This window comes from Symphalangus syndactylus, chromosome 16, assembly GCF_028878055.3.
Source record: "Symphalangus syndactylus isolate Jambi chromosome 16, NHGRI_mSymSyn1-v2.1_pri, whole genome shotgun sequence".
Taxonomy (NCBI): Eukaryota; Metazoa; Chordata; class Mammalia; order Primates; family Hylobatidae; genus Symphalangus; species Symphalangus syndactylus.
In genome coordinates, this window is record NC_072438.2 from 18,532,016 (window position 1) to 18,552,206 (window position 20,191).

General features: G+C 43.6%; 1 protein-coding gene across 4 annotated transcripts in view; it reads right to left on the reverse strand.

The window, feature by feature from the left end:
* Positions 1-20,191, reverse strand: part of CLNK (cytokine dependent hematopoietic cell linker) — a 195,326-nt gene that overhangs the window by 84,436 nt on the left and 90,699 nt on the right. For all 4 annotated transcript variants that reach the window (XM_063619396.1, XM_063619397.1, XM_063619395.1 and 1 more), the window contains 2 exons: positions 13,665-13,693; positions 460-497 (listed from right to left, as the gene is read on the reverse strand). In XM_063619396.1, the coding sequence (XP_063475466.1) occupies positions 460-497; positions 13,665-13,693 (67 nt within the window). The remainder of the gene's footprint in view (positions 1-459; positions 498-13,664; positions 13,694-20,191) is intronic.

Consider the following 20,191-nt stretch of genomic DNA (forward strand, 5'->3'; position numbering starts at 1 on the left):
GAAAGTATGCCACTTGGAAAAGTATTTTTTGTTGTTGTTGTTGCTGTTGTTTTCTTTTTTTTTTTTTTTTTGACGGAGTTTCACTCTTGTCGTCTAGGCTGAAGTGCAATGGCACTATCTCGGCTCACTGCAGCCTCTGCCTCCCGGGTTCAAGCGATTCTCCTGCCTCAGCCTCGTGAGTAGCTGGGATTACAGGCTCACACCACTATGCCTGGCTAATTTTTTGTATTTTTAGTAGAAACAGGGTTTCCTCATGTTAGCCAGGTTGGTCTCGAACTCCTGGCCTCAGGTGATCTGCCTGCCTTGGCCTCCCAAAGTGCTTGGATTACAGGTGTGAACCACCGCATGCAGCCTGTTGCTGTTGATTTTTAAAAATTTTACGCAGTATCTTGAATAAAATTCACCTACTTTGCAAATATTAAATACTAATAAAATAGATAAGGGAAGCAGCTGACTTACCCAGTCTAGGAGAGGCTTGTTAATCCTCTGGTACTGGCCTGCCAACACAAACAGACCGAGTGTTATTTTAATCACTGTGGTAGCTCCAGACATCAAAAAGACTGGGCCCTTGTTTTTCTCCAGAAATCTTCTGTCAGTTTTAATTAACTTGTCTTGATTGTGATTTTTCAAAACTAAAGTGTGTTTTTCCTTATTTCCCATTATGCCTGTTGCTCTTGCAAAACAGGGACAAAGAAAAAGGAGAAAAGAAAATAGAATTCAAATCAAACAGTGACTTGGAGGGAAGAAACCTTACCTCTACTGCAGCAGGTCAAAATTCCCATTGCGAGAGAAACATAATGTGAGAAGACCTCTCACAGCAATTGCTCCCGAAGTCATGAGTCAGCAGCAGCTCAGCTAATGATGAGGTTTATTGTCCCTTCTCTTTCCCCACAAGGCACAGCATGCTGCAGTTGCAATAATCTGTCCATACATCTGTCTCCTGAATAGACTATAAGTATTTTGAGGACAGAAGTCATAGCTATTCATTCATCTATTTCTAGCACCAGGCATAAGACCCCACATTGAACAATTGAGTTATGGACCAGGTGTTTGTTGAATGAAAACACAGCAGTTGCCTTTTCTCAGCACTCGACACTCTTATTTGGGCTTGTTTTATGAAAGATCGCCTGGGGTCATTCAGCCCACTCAGTATTCTATGTTTAAAATTTTACCATCAGATTATGCAAAACCACTGCAGATTTTTTCATTCTTCATAAACTTTATTTTCCTAAACTGTATTGTAGTTTCCTGCTATTAGCCTGCATCAGGGAGCATTAGAAACAATTTTTTTAATTTCTTTTTTTAAATTAAATTCTCTTTATTAGCACATATGTGAGAAGTTTCAGGTCTCAGGAGCAGAAGCTGCATGCTTCTTAGCAACTGGTTTGCTTTGATTTAAGGATATTTCCTTTCTTCCTTTGGCTGCCGAGAAATTCAGGATAAATTTCTGAATTTCATCTTTGTAGAGGACCATGATGTGATAAGCATTTCTACTTCTTGTTCTGGCTTTATTATTTTCCTGTTTTTTTTTTTTATTTTTATTTTGTTTTGTTTCGTCTTGTTTTTTTTGAGACACAGTCTCGCTCTGTCACCCAGGCTGGAGTGCAGTGGTGCAATCTCAGCTCATTGCAATCTCTGCCTCCTGGATTCAAGCGATTCTCATGCCTCAGCCTCCCGAGTAGCTGGGATTACAGGAGCACGCCACCATGCCCAGCTAATTTTTTTGTATTTTTAGTAGAAACGGGGTTTCACTATGTTGGCCAGGCTACTCTTGAACTCCTGACCTCATATGATCCACCTGCCTTGGCCTCACAAAGTGCTGGGATTACAGGTATGAGCCATGGCACCTGGCCTTTTATTTTCTTAAACATTAGTTCTTTCACTCTGAATTCCCTTATCTTACCAAAATATGAAATAAAGAGTTGTTAATTGTATCAGCATGCCCAAGTCTTTTCTAAGGTGTAATGTACAAGTTAATGCAAATTTGGCTCAGTGGAAACACAGTTCTCTGGAATTTGCCTAGGACCAGTACATATGGGAAGTGTTAATGAGACAGAGCTAATCTCCTTGAAATAATGAGCTGGGAGGAACAGAATCCTGCCTGCACCTGCCCCCGGTCCCAGTCCATCCTTGTGGTTGGATAGCAGCTCTAGGGCACTGATGACACCTTCCTGACCCAGCACAATTATATCCCCACTGATTTCCCTGGCAGAGAAACCAACACGTTTTCCAGCCCTTTAGAGCAGCAATTTGTACTCTCTCATGAATCGAGTTAAATTAATAAGGTCACCCATTAAAGACCAGCTGGCCCGGAAGGAGCAAATGAGCTCAGAATTATTGGGGATCTGCTCTGGCCCTCATTATCGAGGAAAACAACTCCACTGTCTAATTCAGGGTTCAATATAATTTCATTTTAGGAAATTGGCCTCAAGGAGTGCGGTCATGATACTGACATCTTCTCCGGGAGCTGCGGGGTCTCCTTTCTCACCGGAGGCGAGCGTTTCAGCCTGAGACTCTCCCAGATTCCCCGAATACGCTTCACGCCCGTTCTGTGTCTGCTGGTGCAGACCCTGCCTGGAGCCCCTTCTCCCTCTCACCTCCCCGTTGCTTCCCAAATGCTCATCGTCCTTTCAGATCTGATTTCCCTGCTTTTCTCTCTGATTACTCCAGGCCACATCAACCTCGCTGAATTGTTAACGCATGTGTTTTCTGTCTCACTCACCATGACATTTAAATACGAATAGGCAGGATCTGATTACTTTTTTGTTGTGTGTTCTTTAGGGAAGGAATTGTCTTTTATCTCTCAATCTCCTAGAGTACCTGTCTGTGTCATCAGTGCAGAGTTTTGGAAAATGCAATTTTAAAGCCTGATTCTAACACTGTGTATCAGTTCATGTCACTCGTTGCCCATGTCATACAGACCAGGTGCCCTGTGTGGCCCCCAGAGCTCAGCACAACCTGCCCCACCCTGCTCTCTGACCTCATCCCTTTTTAGCCTCTCGTCTCCTGGACCAAACTGTAGTCAGGCCACCCTGAACCCTCTTCTCTGTGACGCCCTACCCTGTGGGATTCCACATTCATTTCTGCATTGTCCAATTTTTGCAAGACTCCTGCTAAGTCAGTTTAGCCAGAATCTCCTATTCTCCATGTCTGATCAGCGTCCATATCTCATCCAATCAGGACCCTCCTCTGCCACCTTCCTCTGGTGATGTCTGATCACCCTGGTCTGCCTTCCGCAAGAATCTTTTCAGGTCAGTTTAGCCGGAAACCACCTCTGCCCTCGCCCTTTCCCTTACCCCTGAGGTTTCCTCTTTGTAATTTTCCTTTCCCAGACCCTCATGCCACTCCCTTTAAGGGAGGAGACCACCCCTCATATTGTCTTATGCACAATTTCTGCCTCCAAAGAAAGAAGTAAAAACTAAAAGGCAGAAATGAAATCCACAGGCAGACAGCCTGGCATCACACCCTGGGCCTGGTTAAAGATTGACCCGTGACCTAACCGGTTATGTTATCTATAGATTCCAGACATTGTATGGAAAAGCATTGTGAAAATCCCTGTCCTGTTCTGTTCCATTCTGATTACTGGTACATGCAGCCCCCAGTCATGCCCGCTGCTTGCTCAGTCAATCACGACCCTCTCACACAGACCCCCTTAGAGTTGTAAGCCCTTAAAAGGGACAGGAATTGTTCACTTGGGGAGCTCAGTTGTTGGAGACGTGAGTCTTGCCAAACTCCTGGCAGAATAAAGCCCTTCCTTCTTTAACTCGGTGTCTGAGGGGTTTTGTCTGCGGCTTGTGTTGCTACACTTTGGCTATAAATTTCCACTTGTCCTTATTGTATTCTGAGTTGAGCCCAGTCTCTCCCGTACTGCAAACACTCATTGCGGTAATCCCGTACCTATCTCCATCGTCTAGAATAAAGCCTGTCTCAGCATTCCGCAATAAGAATCATGAAACTCTTCCTTTACCTCTTTCTCACCTCTGACTTCAGCTGCTTCAGCCAGCCTCTCCTTGAGTCTCCCAGCACACCCAGCTCACGCTACTTCAGGAGCTTGCACACACCATCCCTCTGTCTAGAGCCCTCTTTTCTTGGCTCTGCCCATGCCTGGATCTTTGTCCACCATCCAACTGTGTGTGAAATGTCATCTTCCCTGGAGGGGTCTTCCCTGACCACCGGTGTCAGGCAAAAATTAAAGAGCACCTCTCCAGCCCTGTTCCTCACCACTCCTGGCACTTGGTATGGCAGTGAGAATGCTGCACACATGTGAGCACCAGGCCTGTCTCCTTTCCCTGTGGTGCTTGGCTGGCGTACATATCTCTCCTTCCCCTGTACTGGGCAGGTGGGTGGGCATGGCATGGATCTCCCAGCCCTGGGGGGTTGGCTGTGATGGACTCTAGGTTGCCCTACTTGATCTTCTATGCTCTTGTTCTTGCCTCGGTAGCTGGGCAGAGACCCCAAGGCCCAAGGGGATGATGGAAGCTGTTGGGTAAAAGGGAAGTGAATCACAATGATTGTTTGGAAAAAGCCTTCCTTTGATCCACATTGGATTGTGATGTGAGGAAGAAATAAACCTTTATTATATTCCACTAATATTTGTAGTTTTTTCATTATAGATGGTAGTCCTCCCTGATTAATACTTTTCTTTTTTTAAGTTTCTCCATAGCATCTAGGAACAAAGCCAACCAATAAATAATCTAGTTACAGACTGTGGTACCTGCCTTCCCCCAGGCAGTGGCAAGACTTCAGGCTCCTGATGGCTCCTGCAACGCATGTGTAGCAGAGACGGGCATATGGTGAATGCACAATCAATCAATAGTCGGTTGTCAAATATAGCATGTGGTACAGCAGGAACATGTCAGAACCAGGAAGCAGCAACAGAACCTTCCTCCTCCCACGCTGAATGAACAGAGCTTTACACTTCCCCTCGTGGACCCAGATCCTCACCAAAATGGCTCACCCAAACCTTTCCAGGCCTTCACGTCTTCCTGGACCTGAAAGATAGATTGGCTTCCTAGGGCCATTTTCTAAAAAGAGAAAGGGAGTTGCTCAGTAGATTTCACATCTGCATCCCGGGAGAGTTATGGTCATGTTGCATGGATGTGTGGAAGGTCATCCATCACCCACAGACACCAGAGAGCTCCAGAGAACAACTGACTTCTGTGTTTCCCTCAAGGAAACATCTTTTTGCAAGAAACAATGTCCCTTTGAAAGTTATTTTTAGGAGGGAAGTGAAGATGGATATACACATTGTAAAGCCCAGGAGAGCCTCCTGATAGGCAGAAGGCAATTACTCCAGCCCTGTGGCTGTCCCTTGAACAGCTCTTCTCGTGTCTGCAGAGGCCCAGCCAAGGATGACAGAGGCACTTGGCCAATACCCATCCAGCTGAGGTTCCCTGACCATTTGCATCAGACTCACCTTGGGAGCTGAAAAAAGGAAATGAGGCAAAACCTGAGCCCCAGAGCAAACCAATGGAATCAGTCTGCTTTTTCCCTTCAGCTCCTCTGGTGACATTTATTCACCCTGAAGTTTTAGAACCACTAAACTAGAAGCTCCAATTCCCTTCCAAAGGAAGATAAGCCATTAGGTAAATAGAGACTCTCAGATTATTTTCATTTAGAAACACTCTGGGAGCTCAAATCTCTGGAGGTGCAGGGCCGGTGCCTTCATCTATGCCCCCATTTAGTGGCTTTGCAGGGACAGGGTAGCCAGTGGACCTTCAAATGCTGTTGCCATGGGATATTCACATTCAAAGGAAATCCTGAACTGGAAGAATTCCCAGTGGGTCCCATGGTGAGAATATGCTTGTCTTGCATGAGAAGAGAAATAAAAATAGGAAGCCTGCAGGGGTTCAGCACTTTCTATTTCCCTAGGAAAGCAAGTCAGTTAGCAGGTTGCTTAGACATTCTCAAGCCAGACAGTTTCCCCAAGCAAAACCAGCTTCTGGTTTCATTTCAGTTTCAAGAGAAGACTCAGGGGAGTGGAGAAGGGAAGGAGAGGTGTGGCAAAGATCAGGGTTGGCTCCAAATCTGCAGGTTGCCAGCTGGACTTAAGAATATGTGTTGAAAATTGAGGGGTCTGTGAGTCCCAGCTACCTGTCACTAACTACTCTGTGGCAGAGACACTTGTGTGTCTCCCCATACCTATTTTCTCTGTCTTCTCAGGTACCAGAACCCCTTGCTGTTAGCTGGGCACACGGTCGGAGTTACATGTCTTCCTTCTAGCTATGCATGGCCATAAGTCCAAGCTTTGGTCAATGGAATCTAGGTGGAAAATCAAGTCAGAATTTCCAGGATACTTCCTGAAGTTTTTATGCACTTTTTATTTCTCCTTTTTCTTTTCTTTCTCCATCCTGTTGCCTGGAGTAGAGACATCACGATTTTAGGCTGTAAGATTAAGGCCAATACAAGGGAGGGAGCAAGAAGGCAGGAAGAACAGGGTCTCTGAGGACTTCCAGGAGCAGAGCTGCCAAAGAGCCTTGGACTGCTTACCTTGGGACTTGACTTACATAAGAAAAATAAGTAAATAAATAAACATCTATCGTGCATAAGCCCCACGAATTTTTTTAAGTGCCTTGCAGCCTTTGATGTTTTATCTCCTTATGGAGGTTAGTGTTTGGCAGTAACATAGCAGAGCAGCTGATCAAAGGCACGAGGAAGGCAACATGTATTTCATGGGAGCTGAGTCGAGAAGTTTTAGGTTTAAATCCTGGCCCTGTCACTCTTGAGCCATGTGACCTCAGGCAAACCCAATTACCCATAAGCCTCAGTTAACTAGGGTTAACTTGTAGAATGGGAATAATACTACCTACCCCCAAATGGCTGTTGAGAAGTTTTGGTCCATGGAATTTAGGTGAGAAATCAACTCATAATTCCCAGAGGGTAACTTCTTGGCTCAGTGCCCAGTAACAAGATGCTGTGTTGTGTGTTTGTCTTTTCAAGTTTAACATCACAACCAAATCCTTCTCACTCAACCCAGGTCGTTAGCACTGCTTTCAGATCTATATTGAGAACTTGTTCATTTTTTAGTGCTCATTTTTAAGCAAAATGTGTGGCTTTTTCAGCATTCGACTCTGTTGATATCCACCTGCTGATTCTTCACAAGGGCTCTGCAAGCTGGGATCCCCTTCAGCTGTGAGGCACAGGGATTCAGTGGCCACCGTCATCTGGGTGTCCCCTTATTATAAGATTTAAACAAATACTGAGACCAAAATCATTTGGCACATAACACCAACAAGTGCATTGTTATGGATTAGAGTTCTACTTTGCTGATGTCTTTCCACACTTTCTGACTTGTTTTGGACTTGGCTTATCTTATCTTTTTTTTTCTTTCTTTCTTTTTTTTTTTTTTTGAGATGGAGTTTCACTCTGTCAGCCAGGCTGGAGTGTAGTGGCACAGTCTTGGTTCACTGCAATCTCTGCCTCGTGAGTTCAAGCGATTCTCCTGCCTCTCAGCCTCCTGAGTAGCTGATATTACATGTGTGCACCACCACACCTGGCTAATTTTTGTATTTTTAGTAAAGATGGGGTTTTACCATGTTGACTAGGCTGGTCTTGAACTGCTAACCTCAAGTGATCCACCCGCCTCAGCCTCCCAAATTACTGGGATTACAGGTGTGTGCCACTGCGCCTGGCTGGTTTACCTTATCTATACAGTCAGAATAATAAGATCAGTACTGTGAAGCTAAATTAGATAAGTTTATGAAGTGCCAGGCACAAACTGGGGACTCCATGTATGTGGATGTCTTTCCTTTTTCCTCATCCTCAGGTCCTAAGACTTTGTGGTGGTGTAAGAGAACCAGGGTTCAAACTCTGGGGTCTGGATTGACAGCCCCATGCACTTTCTTTCCTCTATACTGTGCTGCCTTTCACAGTTTTTGTCTTTTAGGAACCATACAGTATTTGGGGACAGAGGGCATCAAGCTGATCCTACCCCAGTGTAGTGAGAAATAGGGTAGTCCTCGCCCTTTCCCCTGGCAGGTTCCAAACCAGAAAATCTTCAGTTTGGCATCGATCCCTATCTGTGGGGAAAGGGAGAAATCTACTTTCTTGCATTCCTTTTCATGACCTCTGAGTAAAGGATTATGAGAGTCAATGAGTTTTGACTATAATTGGGAAGAAGAAGAACAGAGGAAGGAAGAGGGGAATGAGAGAGAGAGAGATAGATGTAGAAAATAATATATATATACATTTACATGCCATATAACCATATTTTGGTCAATGATGAACCACATATATGACCATGGTCTCGTAAGAATATAATGGAGCGGAAAAATTCCTATTACTGTTATAGGAGTTATTAATAAATTATTTTAGGCAAATGGAGAGGAAAAGGGGTCCTTGGAAAGTTTTGTTTCTTTTAAAGCAGCTCCAGAAATGCTTCTTGTCTAGCAGGAAAGCCTGGGCTCTTAGAGCCAGCTAGCAAACTTTGATATGGAAATGCCAGCCATTAGAAACTGGGTCCACCCAAACTTGGTGATTCCCACTCTCTTCTTCTTGCCCTTGTCCCCACAGGTGCCTGGCAACGTGGCCAGCCCCACGTATCCCCACGTGTGTAGAACATCATGGTGCCTTACATTTGCATATTAAAAGGCTAGGGTAGGAGGGCCAGTTTTTTCACAGGCTACATGAATGACATGCCTGGTCAAACCAATCCCCTAAGCCCTATGCAAATCAGGCACCACCTCCTCCAGCCTCCTCCTATAAGCAACCACTTTTCTGCCACACGGGGGTTTTGCCTTTGTTCAAATCCCCCTCCGTCTCTGTATGGGGGAGCTGTTTTTTTCTTGCTTCCTTCTTTCTTTCGTATTAAACTCTCTACTGCTTAAAACCAATCCAGATGTGTCCATGTCGTTTTATCCAGTTCGGCACAAGACTAAGGACCCTGGTGTTCCTCCACTGATCGGATCCGTATCATTACCTAATGATGTTGTAGCCATTATAACATCATAGCACAATGCATGACTCATGTGCTTGTGGCGGTGACATTGGTGTAAACAAGCTCACTGTGCTGCCAGTCATATGAAAGTCTAGCACATACAATTATGTACAGTATGTAATACTTCATAATGATAAAATAACTATAACACTGGTTTGTGTGTTTACTATATCATACTTTTTATTGTTATTTTAAAGCATCCTTCTACTTATTAGAAAAAGTTAACTGTAAGACAGTCTCCGGCAGGCCCTTTCGGAGGGATTCCAGAAGTCATTGTTATCCTAGGAGATGACAGCTCCATATGTGTTATTGCCCCTGAAGATCTTCCAGTGGGACAAGATGTGGAGGCGGAAGGTGGTGATATTGATGATCCTGACGCTCCGCAGGTCTAGGCTAATGCATGCATTTGTGTCTTAGTTTTTGGCAAAAACATTTAAAAAGTAAAAATAAAAAATAAAAAATTAAAAAATTAAAAACAGAAAAAATCGTTCTGGAATAAGGACATGCAGAAGGGAAATATCTCTGTAAAATGGTACTATGCGTTTGTGCTTAAGATAAATCTTATTAGGAAAGAGTCAAAAATCACAAAACTTTAAACATTTATAATTGTAAAGGTTATGGTAACCTAAGGTTAATCTATTATTGAAGAAAAAATACAGTTCTATCAATTTAATGTAGCCTAAGTGTAGAGATTCTAATGTCAACATGGGTTTACAGTGACGATCAAGCCTTCGCATTCACTCACCACTCATTCATTAACTCATCCAGAGAAATTTCCAGTCCTCAAGCTCCCTTTATGGTAAGTGTCCTACAGGGGTGTGCCCCTTTTATCTTTTATGTTGTATTTCTGCTGTACCTTTTCTATGTTTAGATACATAAATTCTTGCCATTGTGTTATAACTGCCTACAATATTCAGCACAGCAACATCCTGTACAGGATGTTTTGTTTGTAACCTAGGTGCAATAGATCATGCTATATGGCCTAGGTGAGTAGTAGGTTACACAATCTAGGTTTGTGTAAGTACATTCTATGACGTACATACAATGTTGAAATCACCTAACGATGTATTTTCCAGAATATGTCCCCATTAGTATGTGACACATGACTGTGTATGTATATATATGTGTATATACATATACATACACACATATACACATATATAAAGAGAGAGGAGAGAGAGAGACTCAGTCATCTAGCTCTCTGGGCATTTCAGTTTATTCACTGAACAACAGTTCTTTGATCTGAAGATTATGAGCTAATAATTCGAAGCCACAAATAGTCCAAACTCACAGAAATAGCTACACAGGAAACATTTAATGAGGGTTTGAAGAACAGGCATAATGTTCTCACTAGGTGGCCCTTGGAAGTTTACTTCTGTTCTCTAGTTCTTAATTTCCTCATATGCAAAATACACTAATACAATCTCAGACTACCTGAGTCCCCAGGACCTTTAATTTTTTTTTTTAATCTATGCCCAAAGCTGGTTATATGGACCTACCACAAATTGGTTGAATGAATGGATGGGTGAGTGGGTGAATGGTGATAGGGAAGGCAGCTGCCTCCTATCCCATTCCTTGAGTGCCCTGAGAAATTCAAATGAAATAATAGAGACATTTGTTGTCTAGAGAATTGAGAACAGCTTCTTGGTGGGAACAGTCTGGATAGTTTTCTTCTCTCTCTCTCTTTTTAACCCTCGGTCAGCAATTCTAAAGAATGGCCCAGAACTACTTGAATTGGAATTATCTTCTTAAGAGTAGGGATTCCCTGGCCTTACTATATGCCTGCCAAAGACCGTAAACCCTAACATGGGCTTGAAAATATTCATTTTTAACAGTTGTGATTTTTAACTATTGTAATTGAATTTTGAGACAATGTTAATCCTTGAGTTTACCAATCTTGGGATGATTTGAAATCCTGGCTTTTCCCAGAGATTCAACTGTCAAGTTTTTTATTTGTTTCTGTTCACGAATATTCCCAACACCCTGGGGAGAGAACCAGGAGGATGCCAGCCTCTGCTAAATTAATTGCTAAATTAATACAGGCATTGCAGCATCTGGAAACAGCCAGCAGGGGGCATTGGATGCTCACATATTCTATACGTGCCTGTCTCCCTCTTGTCCTAAAATCCTTATTAATTTTTCTTTCACAAGTAGGAAAAAATCAACCTTGAAGACTGCTTTCCTTAGAAAAACTTAAAAGTAATATTTTCCTGGACAAAATGAAATTTCTTGTCTTTTAAATCAAATCAGCTAATATCTATCTTCATCAATGTTTTCATTATACGTGGAGGCTTAAGACAGAAGGACCCGCTTTCTAAATAGGGCCATCTTTTCCAGTTTCATTCTTTATTTAGGGGAAGGAGAAAAACTCTTGAGTTTATTTTATGGAAAGCATTGCACTGTTCTCTGGGTATCAGCCTCCGAGAAGGTATTGACCTTGACAGACTGTCCCAGTTTGAACATGTCTTTGTCTTCTCCAGGCTTGGAATAGTTTCCTAAAGAATATTTTTTGATAGATTGTTTTTAGCATACAAAATCATATGCTACTGTAGAAAGTTATAAGACACAGATATGCAAAAAAGAAGGAAATAAAAATTACTATACTGTTACCACAAATAATCCAAATATACAAATATTTGATTATAGTCAAGTCACTCATACACATACACAGACACACACATAATCACACACACCACACATCATAGATATATAGTTTAGAAATATGCAATCACTCCATGTACACTATTTTTTCCCTGCCTTTTCACAAAATCACATCCTATCAACATATCCACGGCAATGAATTGCTTCAACATCATCATTTTAACGGCTCCCTAGTATTTTCTCACATGAACGCCCTCCCCTGTTTTCAAATGATCCCACCGTCAGAAATCAGAAACAACCTGAAGTATCTGGGAATGTTATCAAAACACTGTGGCTCACAGTCTTTTTTGTAAATCCTCACGCATATCTTAATTAGATCAGGTCTGCTATTCTTTGGTACACGTTTGTAGTGGTTCATAAGTATGCCTAGGCTGATTCATAAGTATGCAAAGATCTGCTGGGCTGTTATTTCTTTCTCTCTCTTTTTTTTTTTTCTTTTTTGAGACAGAGTCTCGCTCTGTCACTCAGAGCGCCCAGACTGGAGGGCAGTGGGGTGATCTTGGCTTCCTGCAACCTCCGCCTCCCAGGTTCAAGTGATTCTCCTGCCTCAGCCTCCCGAGTAGCTGGGACTACAAGTGCCCACCATCATGCCCAGCTAATTTTTGTATTTTTAGTAGAGATGGTGTTTCACCATATTGGCCAGGCTGGTCTCAAACTCCTGACCTCGTGATCTGCCTGCCTTGGCCTCCCAAAGTGCTGGGATTACAGGCGTGAGTCACCGTGCCTGGTCTGGGCTGTTATTTTAAACAGACTGGGAATGTCATAATTTGCTGCTAAGTGTTTCTGATAAGGTGTAGGTTCGAGTGTGTATGAGCAGGCCTGGGCGACTTTCTATCAATGGACTTCTGTGGGGTTTTGATTTGTTTTTTTTTCCTGCTAATGTCTCTAGATTGCTGTTAAGGAAACGGAGTGCCCATCTGCCCATTTCTGTCTGCCTTAACCAAGGTGGGGAGCAAGATGGGAGGAAGAGGGTACAGGTAATTGGAGATGGCCACTCTATTTTACCTGTGTGCTTTATGATTCACCAGTCACCAAGCACATCAGACAAGCCACTTCATTCCTAGGTACCACCCCCTTAGAATATTCTCTACCCTCCAGGATACCAGTGCAGGATGGGAGGGGTGAGAGGTGCAGGTAGATGGAGAGGTGCATTTGATACTAAAGACCCCAACACAATTTGGTATCATCTGCCTTGAGAGAACACAACCTTGGTTAGGCCTGACTGGGAAGTTGAATGAAAACTTTTTCTGTAGAGGGATTAAGGCTGGGTGCTCTTTCCCTATGTGAACTCATATTTCCCACTTTCACTTTTGCTTTTGCCCAGTTCTCCTGGCTGCTGGGTGGGACATGCTGAGTGCTGGTTATATACTCCAACATGCTCTATAGTGAAACTTTCAAATGCCTTTGCTGATTATGTATCTCCTCATGACTCCATTGCTTCTTTGCGTGCTTCCTCTGGACAACATCTCTGTTTTTCTGCCTCATTCCAGTCATTCTATCTAGACACCAGCTTTCTAGGGAAGTTCTGTGGGACTTTCCCTGAAATAATAACCCTCCCCGATGAATACTACATACTTTTACTCAAACTTTAATGGGCTCCTGTTAAGTGTGTAGTACCAGAAAATAGGCTATGAAGAGAGATACAGGAGAAGCATCAAAGGTGGCTTTTGAACCATTCATTCTTTCCACCCATGTTTTTGAGGTAACCAATTATATGGAATTTAGTTGAATGAATGTTAGTGAGTCACCATAAGACTGGCACTGAGGTAGACTTATACCCATTGCCCAGATGAAGGAACTCAGGCTCAGAAAGATCTGTGCTTCATGCAAAGCTGCACAGCTAAGTAGAGAGCCAGGATTCCCATCCAGCCAGCCAGCTTCTAAAGCTTGCGAGAGTCACAGATCAGGCTGTACCCTGGGGCAACTGGAAGGAATGGCATTAATAGCTAATGTCATTTCAAATAAGCCATAGTTTTATTGAAATAAAAACAAAAAGGAATGGATATAACAGCCCAACAGACCCATGCTGACATTCCCACCACTTAGGTGACAGAGAGCCCCGACTCACCTGTGGCACTATTGAGGTGAGGCCATGACCTAGGGCAGAAAAGAGAACCAAGTTAAGTGTCCATTGCTCCCCCTCCACTGACCCCCCGCATGGGAACAGTCATCAAACGTCATTGTACAAGTCAGCCTCTGAAGCTACTTTATGTATGTACTATTGCAGACCTGAAGTCACATATTATTCTATTATATATAGAAATATTGTACATATTTCTATTTTCTGGAAAATGGCATGTAGAAGAAAATAAAAATTGACACCACAAGTGATATGTTGGTTATTCTCATGTACATAGCTGTATACATACCTGAAGATGTATGCATACATTTAAACACATATAGGTAGTGTTAAATCAAGCTTAGCCTAAAGCTGCCTCCTTACGTATTTTGAGTTCTGCCTAAATGTTTCTCTATACATCATGAACTATAAACAGACGGTAGCCTATAGTTGTGGCAATCGAGTTTTGGCCAACCAAATGTAGCCAACTGTTCGAACTGTGTTCAAATCAGGCAAACGCCGAGCTGTAACCAATCCGGCTGTTTCTGTACCTCACTTCCATTTTCTATATATCACTTTCCTTTTTCTGTCCATAAACCTTCTTTCACCACGTGGCTGCACTGGAGTCTCAGCCTCCTCTGGCTGGGAAGGCCACCTGATTCTCAAACCATTCATTGGCCAATTAAGCTCCTTTAAATTTCATTCAGCTGAAGTTTCTCTTTCTTCAGTATAAATATAAAAGAGCCCAGCATGGTGGCACACACCTGTAGTCCCAGCTCCTCAGGAAGCTGGGGCGGGAGGATCACTTGAGCCCAGGAGTTCACATCCACCCTGGGCAACATAGCAAGATCTCTTGAAAAAATAATAATATCAAAGAACGTGTAGGATTTTAATGTTACAAATATATTCTATATCTTCAAATGTTATTCAAAAACAAGGTATTGATTATCTACGTCAGTGGTCCTCAACCATTTTGGCATCAGGGACCAGTTTCCTGGTATTTCCACAGACGGGGGTGGGGGATGGCTTCGGGATGAAGGGAAGAAATTGTTCTTCCTCAGATCATCACGTGTTAGTAGGATTCTCACAAAGAGCGTGAACCTAGATCACTCCCATGTGCAGTTCATGGTAGGGTTTGTGCTCCTATGAGAATCTAATGCCGCTGCTGATCTGACGGGAGGCGAAGCTCAGGCGATAATGCTTGCGTGTCCACTGCCCACCTCCTGCTGTGCGGCCCAGTTCCTAACATGCCACAGACCAGTACTGGTTTGTGGCCCAGGGGTTGAGGACCTCAATCTACATGATATTTTGAAGGGGCATTTAGGTTCTTGCTAGTCCTAACTATGTAAAATGATGTTGCCGTGAGTATTTAGCATTTTAAACCTCATCTCTGAATCTTTCTTTCTTTTTTTTTTTTTTTTTTGAGACAGAGTCTCTGTCGCCAGGCTGGAGTGCGGTGGTATGATCTCGCCTCCCGGGTTCAAGCAATTCTCCTGCCTCAGCCTCCTGAGTAGCTGGGATTACAGGTGCACACCACCACACCCGGCTAATTTTTGTATTTTTAGTAGAGACAGGGTTTCACCATATTGGCCAGGATGGTCTCGATCTGACCTTGTGATCCACCCGCCTTGGCCTCCCACAGTGCTGGGATTACAGGCTTGAGCCACCGCACCCGGCTTGAATCTTTCTATAGAGAGATGTTATCAAGCACTATGAAGGGGACAAATAATGTGAACACTCTGGGCCCTTTGTTGCATATTACTCAGTAGCTTTCTGGATGAGCTGTGCCAATTTATATTAATTGATATTCTTATGCATGGAATGTGAAGTGCTCGTCTCACTGTATTTCACCACCATTAAATCCATACCTTATAACCACTTTGCCTACATGGCACTTGATTCCTCATTTTACCCATTTCACTTCCTTGATGACTAGTGAGATTGAATTTCTTTTTTCTCTAAAGGTTTTGGGCCATTTATGTGTCTTCTTTGGTAAGTTATCTGTACCTGTCTTTGCCCATTTTTTTTTTTTTTTTTTTTCGAGACAGAGTCTCGCTCTGTTGCCCAGGCTAGAGTGCAATGGAGCAATCTTGGCTCACTGCAACCTCCGCCTCCCACGTGCAAGCCATTCTCCTGCCTCTGCCTCACAAGTAACTGGGACTACAGGCATGCACCACCACACTGGGATAATTTCTTGTATTTTTAGTAGAGACAAGGTTTCACCATGTTGGCCAGGCTGGTCTTGAACTCCTGACCTCAGGTGATCCACCCGCGTCAGCCTCCCAAAGTGCTGGAATTACAGGTATGAGCCACTGCGCCTGGCCTCATTTTCTGACAAGGTCTTTGCACAGCCACAATCCAACCATTGGATGGGATCCCTTTGGAGACACTTTTTCCCTAGGTTTTGGGCAATGCTTTGAAAAAGCCCGAGGCAGTGGAAGGCTCCCGAGGATGCTACTTCCGTGAGCTGACTTGTTTGTGCCTTTAATAATCCCAGGCCTTTGCATTACACCTTTCCTCCAAGGCACTCAAAGTGCGTCACAGGAGCAATTAATTGAACATCGCAACACATGCCAGGTGTAAATATTTATGAGGTCTCTTCGGTGTCTGGGACGTTGAGCACAGAATAGTGAAGCAGTAAGATGTTTGTAACCAGGAGACCACGGTCTACAAGTTGAGTCTGACTTCAGCGTACCTTACTGCCTTCTATTCACCATTTTAAACCCCAAAATGAAATAACCTGTGGGCTCGCTGTTATCGCCTCAAATTTACAGAATAGGAAATGGGGTATTCAGAGGGCTCTACAATTTGCCCAATCCACAGAGCCTCTAAGAGTGAGGGATTTGACACCAGCCTATCTGCCTCCCTGGTCCCTACCGTCTCGCCTACCCCAGGCCTATAGGAAATGGCAAGTCCTGCTTAGGAGGCACCGTGCAGCTGCGACCTCAGAGCCCTTGTGGTTAACAGTTGGCGCCCTTTCAAGCTGCCGCAGGTTCCGCAGAAATTAACAGTAAATCAGCTGGTGAGCGCAAATCATTTATCGGGGGCCTGAGTGCTCTCTCTTGACACTTTAAACATATGGCCTCTTCTCTGATATCTTGGTCTTTGATTAAGGCCTCAAAAGGCTCCCAGGACTTGCAACTCATGACATGGGAAGTGGAAATGATATGTTTTTCTGATTGTGTACGGTGAGCTTAATGTAAGCAGGGCAAGCCATCCCGTTGATCGAAGGCAGGGCATCCAACACAGGCGGCATGCAAATCTGAGCTCGGGGATTTCGAAGAAAAGGCAAACTGTTCCTGAGATTCCAGAAGGAACTTTGACTTCTAAATTAGGGTTCTTGTTATCTTCCAACCCTGGCCTTACCTGGATTTTAGAATCAAAGACAAACTAGCACTAAAAAGCATGTTGGACATAATGTTGTCCAGTTTGTTAGTTTTTTAAATGGGAGAACTGGGGCCTAGGGTGGCTAGAGGGCTGTTCCCAGTCTCAGACACTTGGAGGCAGAACTGAAGTCTTCTGACATCCAAAAAGAGTGGCACCGAACAGAAAATAAAATAACCCGTATTCATGAGCACCTGTTTGGGCACTGAGATAGGTTCAACTCTGGCTGGTAGACATTTTTTTTTTTTTTACTGGTCTCTTCAACCCATTTACATTCACTTTCACAATTCTTAGAATGTTCCTATTTACCTAATTTTTTTAACATGCAAAAAGCTGTACATAGTTAATGTGTACAACCTGATGAGGTTGGATATAAGTATATACTTGTGAATGGGCAAGTATTACATGATACTACTTTTATGATACATCTAAAATAGTCAAACTCATAGAGGCAGAGTAGAAGGGTGGGTTGCCAAGGGCTGGGTGGAGGAGAAAATGAGGAGATATTAGTCAAAGGGTACAAAGCTTTGGTTAGACAAGATAAATAGGTCCTCAAGATATACTGGACAGCATAGTGCCCACACCTAATGGTACTATATCATATAATTGAATTTTTGCTGAGAGAGTAAATCTCATATTAATTGTTCTTGACATACACACACTTAATCATAATAATAAGTAAAGAGGGTGGGAGGAAACTTTCCGAGGTGATGGGTACGTTGAAGGCATAGACTTAGGCTGTTAGGCATTTCCAGTTCTACTTCACAGACTGCAACTAAAACTTAGACGAGTTCAGCAACTTGCCTGAAGTGGCACAAGCAATCGGCAGGGCTGGGATTTGTCTGATTCCCTCCAAATCCCTTCTTATTTACAAGCCTATAGCAGCAACATAGTAGACCACAGAGTTCTCTTGTCTGGGAGCTTCCTCCCAATTGTCAAAGCTGTCTGAAAGTGGCTTAGCTGATCCACTCTGCCTCTCAGTGGGGCCCCAGAGTAACGGTGCTCATTCATATGTCACATCCTCCGGGATTATGCACCCTGGGGCTCTCCGTGCGTCAATGCAAGCCAAGTGAATTAGCACAGGAAGCATCAGCAAAACAGGGAATGGTGTTGTTATTCCAGCTGAGCCTGCTGCTGTGAGCCAGAGAGCTGCAGAAACAAAGCAGGGAGGGAAAAGAGGAAGGCTGGGACCAGCCGCCTAGGGTCTGGGAGGGAGGGGACCAGGGGAGGTGGCCTGAACACCATAGTTTTTTCTAGATGGATTGTGGACATTGTCTTGACACAAGCAATGGATGAGCTATCTGAAAGGACTCCTGTGTTAACACTCTGCGACTTGGCAGCCCAGGGTGATTAATGAAAGGAACTGGTAGTAAACTTCGTGGAGATTTGATTTACTCTATCTGTGCTCAAGCAAGGCCCATGTGTTAGCAAGCTGCCTCTTGCCAGGGAATTACAAGGATGCACCCCGGCTGCCTTTTGTCAACAGCATCCATAATACGGCCACGTGCAAGCGGGCCACAGCTGGATGGTGTTATAACTTGGCAGCCACACTTCTGCCTTCCCTATCTCTGCTCCCCTCCACATCTGGGCCTAAAGAAAGCAATTTTTCCTTCCTCTCTATTTCCGGTGTGTATAAGCAGGTGTCAACACTGTGACAAGAAAGTGCATGGCACAGGAAATGAACAAGGCTGACCTTTGGAGGTCTATGGTTTTTAATATTTAAAGCTCATTACAAATACAGATTTTTAAATTCTGAATTATTTTTAATTTGTAATACTTTTAAATAATTTAATACATACAATAATCTTTAATTTTTAAAGGCTACTAAAGTAAACTCCTCCCCCTCTTCCACTTCTCTCTCCTGCTGCCCAGCAGAACTGGCTCTGATGAAGTAGACAGGGCGTGCTTGCCTTCTACTTATCCATGGGAACAGTTTGGATGGTGTGTTATTCCAGTCCCATAGAGAGGGATTTGGTTCTGTCTCCAGGGTCAAGCTCCTGATATAGAGATGAATCTTTCTTTGCGCTCTTGAGTAGGGTATGCGGTCCTTTGGGTCTCCCCAGGCACTGATTATTAGTCCAGAATTCAGCAGCAAAACCCTTGGGAAATGATCAGGGTGATATCACACTGCCAGCCTTCTCTCTCTCTCAAACCTCTGAAATTAACTGGCTCAGCTCCACATCTCATTTTAAGTTCATCCCCTGAAATTAGAAGGCTACTCTAGAATAAGATTCTCTAATTTTTGAAAGACAATTTGTACTTCTAAGAGATACTCATTTTAAATATAATCTAGATAAAAGCAAGGAAGGATGGAAACTTTCTGCATTCATCACCTTCTTCCCTCTAGTTGAATGTCTGCACTGTCTGGAACTGAGCACTGTCCAAAAATGATTTCACTCAAACCTCATAGCAATTCTTGGTGGAAAGCATCTTTATCTCAATTTTAGGGCCATTGTAAAATATCACTAGTGCCAAAAGGGACATTAAACACCATAAACGAACCCTTTAATTTTGCAGATGGATTAGCTGAGGTTAGCCCCCATGGGAGTCCCACCGAGCCTGTCTGATGACACATCTCTCCACCACTCAAAGGTGGAGCATTTGCATCATGGAGCTGTGGGGACTATGGTTTGGAAATGCACAGTGTGCTCAGAGAGTAGGGAATCTGGAGGGATGAATGAGCAAAGCCTGTGCCATCCTAGAGGTCGTGTGGAGGTTTGCAAGAGTAAAGGATGCTTAGAACTGTGTCTCACAGAGGTAACATAGGAACACACAGCATTGATTTGAGAGAGGAGTGGACTCTATAATATTCTAGGGAATAGGTAGTGATGGCCTGGACAGACTGTTTATCTTGTTTCCCTTGTGGCCACCAATGCCCCCTTCTCCTTACCTGGGCACATTCCCGGTACCAATGTAACGGAACTCACACTAACGTAACTAGAACAGAATGCCACTGGAATTCTCAGACTGCCTACCCTGAACGTGTAGCTCCTAAAAGGGAGGCCTGGTGCCTAATACAATGCCTGAAGCTGTGCACACCAACGTGGTGCTGAGTGGGTAAGAGTGAGTGAATATGTGAGTGAATGAATGCCACAGGCACATGCAGAGGGAAGTATACAAAAGAGGGCATCCCCAAGTGAGACGGGCCAGAG